Here is an 8622-nt window from a genome sequence, read left to right on the forward strand (position 1 = left end):
CCTGATATCCTACCACCTACCCCTGATCCTACCCACTGATCCTACCATCCTGTGATCACCACTACCCTAACCTCACCCAGTGATCCTACACACCACCCTAGATCCTACCACTACCCTGATCCTGCCAAACCCGACCCTAATCCTAAACACCTACCCTGATTCTACAACCTACCCTGATCTACACCGACCCACCCTGCATTCTACCAACTTACCCTGATCCTACCGACCTACCTGATCCCTGCCCACCCACCTAATCCTACCACCTACCCTGCATCCTACCATCTACCTGATCCTACGCACCCTGATCCTACACCTACCCTGATCCTACCGCCCCACCTTCGATCCTACCCCCTACCCCTGATTGCCTGCACGCTCGTGTGCGAGTCAGCTCCTGTTCGTCAGCTTCGGCCGCCGCTTGAAGTAGAAGGCGGGCAGAAAGAGGTAGATGAGCACAACGGCGAGCACCGCGAACAGGCAGCAAACCGCCGATCAGCCCTCCCAAAGATCTTCACTCCTCTCTTGCTGTCGCCGCGCGCCGGGAGGCACGCCGCCGCCCCGCTGCCATCCACTGCCGCGTCCTCACGCTGCTGGCCATCTGTAACGACGACCAGGCGTGAATGAGCGACAGGATTCCCCTCGGGGATTTCAGATGTGTTGGGTAATCGGGGGGAATTTATCCCCGATGTCGATTGGAGTCGATTACGCATGTTGTGACAGGTTTTTTGACAATAGCGTCTACTGTCTGGGACGACAACTTGAACCACGTGTCTGTGCACGCATCTCACCTACGACGAGAGGTACTTTGTTCATTCTCCTCCTCTCTGAATGCACTGTATGCAACCTTGGTGATCTATAACAGCAAGCAACAAACCTATGTATGATTTATGTTGATGCTTAAAAAAGCATGCAGGTATCTTTGATTGGGCCATGAAGGCAGCACATTGTTACAAGGCTTTCATATAGTCAAAGCAAAAATATGATCAGATGGCCTTGATGGGCTTGACTATAATTATTACATTTACATTATGTGTTTGTGGCCTGCGTGCATGCATATAGGCTTAAAACGCACCATTTTCTTTTTGTATACATAGCCCCTTCTGCTGAAGCTGACAGCACCAAAGTACTGCGGCATAATTCTTGGATGGGTCGAGAGGTCCATTAAAGAATCCACCGTACGTAGTATCTCCGATCGTGAAGTAGCTTTTCAACTTCAATGAACGTGTCCTAGCTTGGTCAGGTTGGCAGCTGGTAAGATCAGAGGCAACAGGTGATATTAGGGCACGTGCACACAAACTGTGAATATGGGTGGCTCCAAACAGACATGGGGCAATGTCAGAGGTCAGCCACTCTGAGTCTGTGCATGGGATAGGACAATGTGGGCACTAAGCGAGTCAAGGATACAGTACATACCCAACTTGGGTGGTGAATAATAAGTAATCTAAATCAAATTTTAAATATATCTTGATTCAGATAATAAGTTAAGGCTCCTGGCTCAATAGGAGAAAAGTGATACTTTCACTGCAGATATGTAATAATAGAAAGTATCACACAGCTACAAAAGGTACATTTAGAAGTGTTTTTAATTCGGGTAGTATATAAGAAGCGATCTACTCAGATAGTAAGGCAATCCATGGCCGGGAGCATTATTGTAATCCAGCAGCTGGCTGGATCAAACTGCACGGGTGAGCTGATGTCAAATACCACCCACATGGTACCCACTGAAATACACACACACACACACACCACACACACATTTTTATAAAGCATGCATCATTGACCACGGGTTCAATTTAGCTGAAAATCTAGTGGACAGCACTTCAAGAAAGTTGGTGGTCCTGCACAAAAGTTGGTGGTCCGCTTATTTACTAGCAGTGAGTAACAAAATAGTATACAAAAATAATCATTGGCATCAACAGCATACATGTAACTGAGAGTTGGTCAAATAATATATTTCAACTCTAGGAATGTCGGGGGAGCTTCTGGAAAGAGGTTTACTTTCATTTTTTGGCCTCCCCAGTCCTCGGTACCCCATGCATAGATCAATGGTGCCGGCACGATCGCAAAGTCAGCAAGTGCCTAGCAATCTTGATGAAATAGAAGTATATACAGTTTACATTGCTTCTAGATATCTAACTGAATAAAAATAGTCCACTTTCTGCATAAAGAAAATTGACAGATTCAGTTAACGCTTTTGATTACGTGATTGTCAGGTGTCACTGGTCGTGCCCTCACTCCCCCGATAAACCCCTGCGACATATGAACTTATTGTTATGAGGTTATAAAAACACTGAGCTACGCTACATGCGCTGCAATTAGATTTCTTTGTCGCGTCACTGAGGTTTTGTGCGTGTGGCGAATTCATGCGTTGAGGGAGTTATGCCGCTCGGCTCTAGATGTTTTTGGACAAGCCGTCTACCTTCAGAACGGAGCATATTAGAATGCCCTCCGGTAGCAAGTCTGTCTAAACTGCCAGTTGCAATAACCGTAGTATTTCAGCGTAATATGAGGGAAAAAGTGCTTGGTGAGGAGGACCGGCAGTTTTGTAGAGTTCGGTGGCCGAAGCAAAACTTGGTTGGCCTCGCTCTCCGGTGTCGGCACAAGTTTCGAACGCCTGATCATGACACTATGACACAACCTGAGATATTTAAGAATATGGTTATGAAAGAAGTCTGACTATGTTATAAAAGAATTAATACTGGTCTGTCGCGAGTCCAGATGATGTTGCTACCTGGTGGCATGTCTGCTAAATACATACAAGGCTGGCGCTCACATAATAAAATGTCTTATCTTCAGGGTGACATCATTGGCATATAGCAATCTCTGCACAGGCAGCTGTAGCATATTACAAGATGCACAGAAATAAAGTTTTCGTTACTATGCTGACGCATATTGTGCGGCCCCGCCATGTGCAACTTTCTGCCAGAAAATAGTTCTCAAAAACATGTTTTAGAGTCAATATAAGTGTATGCGTCGTTATCTAATTATTTATATTTATTAGTAAGTTAACTGCTAGGAAATAAATGACAACAATGCTACTGCTTTACACAACTGGTGGAGTGGTGACTTTCACCCATGACCTCAGCTGACGCAAAAGATCATACATCAATCTCAGTGACATTACCACTGCTGAAGTGGAGTAAGGTCATTAGGTGAGGAGATTAGGATATGCTGAGTGCCACTTGCAGTTGCGGCGGCAACTGTAGGACTTACGTGATTGGGCCATTGATTGAGTATGCAGGTGGGAGATAGATGGTTCATCGACTTCTCAACAGCCTCCGTTATTCGGTGATGGTGGCTTGTCGGGTCTACACACGCAGAGACAGATGTCAGATCACATGATACCGAACGATATATATACTAGGGGTTGGGGCATGGTTATTTTTGGTACGGGCGGAATTAGACAATTATAGTTATCCGGGAACCGCAGGAAAGCTTGAAATAGCAATTTTAATTAACCGGAACTGGCAAATGGCTTATTTATTTTAAAATCTTGAAAACTAGGAATGGCCCCCCTTCCTATAGGAAAACATTTTGTGGCACTGTGAATTTTAATAACCACATGCTGAAACAGTGTCAATCATTTGTTTCATGAATATCGCAATATTAGCGACAAGTAGCTACGTGTCACCAACTCACTACACCCTATAAATATGATGTCAATATACGTTATAGATAAACAAATTTCAAATTAAGACAAGACAAGACAATACTGTTGGCTTTATTCAAAACGAGTATCGAAAATATAAAACTAAAGTAATGGTGACCTGCTGGGCCATTCACATAATGCCTACTAGTGGCACGCTACGTAACACAACCCATGGCTACGAGCTACGAGAGGCATTATATATATATCTCAGGGGTTAATAACGACAATTGTCATCATGTCATTTGTCATTGTCAATATGTTCATTTTGCTTATTTTCGTTCATCTGTATTAATCCGCTGATATATATTGTGTGGTGTGTGTGCGTGTGTATACACTGTCATATGTAGCTTCCGCCCGAGCGAACCCACCTCCGATGAGCGTCGCAGATGTTGCGCATGAGCGGGTTGCGCGCGGCGCGTCGGTTGCGCGCGCCATCACGTTGATGAAACGTACTCAGTGCCCGGCAGCAGGTTGGCGATGCTGTAGGTGAACGTGTTCGGCGGCACCGTGTACGTCACGCGTGTACTCTGTTCACGTTGGCATCCACCAGCGGGTTTTGTAGGAGAACAGCGGCAGCCGCGACATCTGCGGGGTGAATAACGATATTGGGATACTTGTCCAATTGGATGTCGAAACGTTTACGGTACGTTTAAATTCTTGTTCGGTTAAAAAGAACTTATTCATTTATTAGATTATACAAACAGATGAACTATATTCACAGTATGGAATACTGTTTTCAGATATCGCTTTATTCATTCTAGGATGACATCACAAATGACGGAGAGTCTGTAACACGCAAAGTGATAACACAGCAACAAGATATGTAACACACAGTACATACTCTCTACGGGAAACAAACACGGGGCGGAACGTGGATGACTCATGCTGCGCCATCTAACGGTGCTGTCAGGTTCATCAGAAGCGGGAACGTATAACACGATTTACATGGCATAAGAAAAAGGAAGCATGATCTTTCATATACACACACATATATTATATAGATAAAACTAGTAATTCCCCCCTTCCTATAGGAAAACATTTTGTGCACGTGTGAATTTAAAACGGCAACATGCTGAAAAAGTGTCAATCATTTGTTTTCATGAATATCGCCAATATTAGACAAGTAGCTACGTGTCACCAACTCACTACACCCTATAATATGATGTCAATACGTTATAGACTACACAAATTTCAAATTAAGACAAGACAAGACAATACTGTTGCTTTATTCATTATGGACAAATACACAATGGATATAATAATAATAGCAGTGACACAGCATGTGTATAACTGTAATAAAATGACTCAGCAAGCTGAGCATCTATGAGATCGTGGGCACGGCCTATTATTCTGGGTACAATGAGACCAATATTTCTGAGAGAGGAACACTTACATGAGTTGTCTCTCCCTGGTTTTGATAATTTGTGTATCATAAAGGATTCGCAACGTATCAAATAAGCACATATACCACAGAAATGTTAGATCTTTGTAATACAGTCAAACCTGTATATAAGGGTCACTCACGACAAAACCCAAAAAGTTTCCTTTATAGACAAGTGTGACAGCAATGGACACGCGTTATCCTGAACGCGTTAGATGCATACCTCGTAGTTGGTGATGGCTCCGTACGAGGTTCCGGGAGGGTCCCAGCGCAGCGTGATCGAGTTCTCCGATTTCGTGAGCACTTCTAGCTTCGAAGGTTTGCCCGGCACTGCAAGAGAGCGAAACGTAAATCAGTCTAGATGCACGGAATGCAATAAAAGCTAGTCGCGTGCACAAGCAACGAAGCCAAGCACACACAGAGTGGCAACAATGTGAATGATGTAATCAATGAACAGGCGGCACCACTGTAGGGGTAGGGAGGCACATACATAGCACGTCCCACCATACCACGAGACGCTGCTAAGATTTATTATCGGCAGTGTTAACCCGGCCAAAGATATCAGGATCAGCTTCATCTGCGGCACCTGCAGTAGTCAAAATAGTAATATGGATACGAGTCGAAATATGCTAATGAGTAATTTCTGGTAACACGGATGTGAAAAAATGAAATTCTTTATTTCTATTTCAAACTTCCCAACTCAACTGGTATAAACATCAGTTAATCATAATCCAAACATGTAATGTCAACTTCCGAACTAGAAACATACAAAAATTGTTTTTCACAAGGTAGACAGCTTGTTCGCATGTTAGGACGTTGCGGACGTTATTGTTTTGACAGACAAAGTGGTGTTTTGTTTCAAGCTAATTTATTTTCAGGAAACCAACCCAGATGTCTGTGTTAGCAAAAGTAAACTGCTATTTAATAATCAATCAATCAACTGATGTTTTCAAACGTGATTTTAGACATGTCGGTATCCTCTAAGGCCAACCACATTTTATGTCACCTGTTTGACAGACAACCTAACGTCCGGAACAGATGGTTTAAAATCAAAATTTGAAGAAGGTAGAGACGTTTTGTGAAATGTGTTATTACATTTACTGAGAGATGCTTACATGATGTGCTGTACCATAAAACATTTATGGGGAAATTTCAGCAGCTGTGCAGTTAATATATAGTTCTTTAAAAGGTGTCATGACATGTTACAAACTCACTCTGCAAACATGGGCTCCTTCTGAACTTCATCCTATAATTACTAGAAAAGTGGTAGGGAGAACAATCTCAAACTGTGCATGCTGTTTCTCTATGATCTAATGTGTAATGACAGAAAATCCCAGACAATTCCATGAGGAATAAATATTATAATTCCCCAGGGGAATAAAACGGGTGCTAAATTACGCATTAGGATATTTCGACTCATATACAAGTGTAATATATTACGATCATATTATAATATTAAACTGCAGCTGTCAAACATCGGTGCTCATCTCATCATAGCTACTGCGTCTGCTGCTTCTACTGCTACTGCTGCTGCTTCTGCTGCTGCTGCTGCTATACTACTCCTGTTACTGCTGCTGCTGTTGCTCCTGCTGCTTTTCTTTGTTGCTGCTATTAGTACAAATGCTATTGCTGCAACTATTGTTGCTGTTGCTCTGCTGCTGCAGACCAGTGGCAGATCCAGGATTTTGAGATGGGGAGGGGGCGCAACCGCGTAGCCAGGATTTCATTTTAGGGGATGCGGATTTTGTGATAGCGCCGGTGCACAGCGACACGCTTTGCGTGCCGAATAGGGGGAGGAAACAAAAAATGGGGGGCGCGCGCCTCTTGATCCGCCACAGCTGACTGTGCTACTGGTGATCCTACTGCCAATGACAGTGTTATTGTTACAAGGCTGTTGCTACAACATCTCTGCTGATGGTCATAGACTAATTAGCATCATCTGCATTACGCAGGCTAAAATATTTGCTCAGCTATAAGTAATTAATGTAGACCAAAAACACCTGGAGTGAATACAGGAGTAATAATACAAAATACAGAAGCGAATTGTACATGGTCCCTTTCCCACCTTGACCTCTGAGGGCTCTGACCATTGGCTTTCAATGATGACAGAATCTGGTCTTTTCGGACAGCCTACTCGTTGCTATTGTTGAGAGACAAAAGGACAGGTAAGGTGGACACACTTGCTATTCAAAGGTTAAAGCAAACAAGAACGCTTTTATGGGTGCACTACATATATATACAGTTTGACATAAACTAAAGTGGAACCCAGTAACATTTTACTTGCAGATCTGCCCCCTTCTTGCAACTCAAGCGACACATATGTAAAGTTATTGTGTGTAGTGAAGAACACTCCGTGTGCTGAAAGGAAAACTCGGGTGGGAGAAGAGACATATGAGGACAGGACGGAGCACAAAGCTGTGGGTGAAACTGAAAGGCCAGCGATGCGAGAAAAAACTCACTGTTGCAAAACTGAACTAGTGCATGAAGGAACACACGTGTAGGGTGTAACACGGGGGGTGGGGTGGAACACTTCCGCAATCTACATGCATTGAGGCAGTGAGTAAACCTTTACCTGTGTGACCTTCAAATCGATGCAAATGCATGAAAAACGGGTAGCAAAAACATGACGCATTTGTTTTATGTTACGGAAATAGGGCTTTGTTTTCTATTAATGTTAATTTTAGTTAAATTTTAAATGAAAAGTTATTAATTACATACTTTCTAGTCTCCAACTAACACTAATCACGGCATAGTGACTAATGCATTTGTACGTTTCTAATAATTACTCTACAATACACTCTAGTATATCCCTAATCATTATCATTTACAAATTACACTGAACAATGAGCAACAAAACAGTACACCACCATATAATAGCTACACAAACCAAATGACATGGCTTACTGGCATTTACTACATGAACATCGTAAAATGTGCCGTTGGTTGAATGGTCGTTTGCCATCACTGAATATGTGCGTTTTCCAATACAAATACAAGTACGTACCCAACAATTATTACTAATTCCTGCGTATGAGCATGACAGACAACAGGTATCATTGCATAGTTAAAGTGTACACCTTCTAAAATACACACCTGGAACATCTGTGTCAAATATAGAGTTAGTTTCCTTGTCTCCGCATATCTGGGTGAGGTCTCCACTGCACTGTGCATTGCAAGTAGCTCGACTATACCTGGGTAAATGGCATAAGGAGCACTTGTTAACAAATTGTCATCTAGATTAAAAGTAGCAGGTTTCCATTCCTGCATACGGCATTGACAATGCCCCCCCCCCCGCCACCTCCTTTCAATCTGATGCTCCCTTTAACACTCTTTCCTTCCACACACTCTCTCTCTCTCTCTCTCTCTCTCTCTCTCTCTCTCTCTCTCTCTCTCTCTCTCTCTCTCTCTCTCTCTCTCTCTAGCTCGCTTATGCTCTTTCTTTTTTCTCTCTTTTTTTCTCTTTCCTTTCAGCTCTATTGTTCGTCCTCTCTCCATTTAGAACTAGCTCGCCCTCTCTCTCTCTCTCGTTCGCTCTCTCCCTCTATCTCTTTTTCGCTTGCTCTCTCTCTCTCTCGCTCTCTCTCTCTCTCTCTCT

At 43.1% G+C, this 8622-nt stretch overlaps 1 protein-coding gene across 1 annotated transcript in view; it reads right to left on the reverse strand.

Moving 5' to 3' along the window:
- The window catches only part of LOC106816642 (putative tyrosine-protein kinase Wsck), a 29189-nt gene that overhangs the window by 15928 nt on the left and 4639 nt on the right, over positions 1-8622 (reverse strand). The window contains exons 3-4 of the mRNA XM_014821267.1: positions 8121-8218; positions 5251-5357 (exon numbers count right to left, since the gene is read on the reverse strand). Of these exons, the coding sequence (XP_014676753.1) occupies positions 5251-5357; positions 8121-8218 (205 nt within the window). The remainder of the gene's footprint in view (positions 1-5250; positions 5358-8120; positions 8219-8622) is intronic.

Source organism: Priapulus caudatus, unplaced genomic scaffold (assembly GCF_000485595.1).
Source record: "Priapulus caudatus unplaced genomic scaffold, Priapulus_caudatus-5.0.1 Scaffold1441, whole genome shotgun sequence".
Lineage (NCBI taxonomy): Eukaryota > Metazoa > Priapulida > Priapulimorpha > Priapulimorphida > Priapulidae > Priapulus > Priapulus caudatus.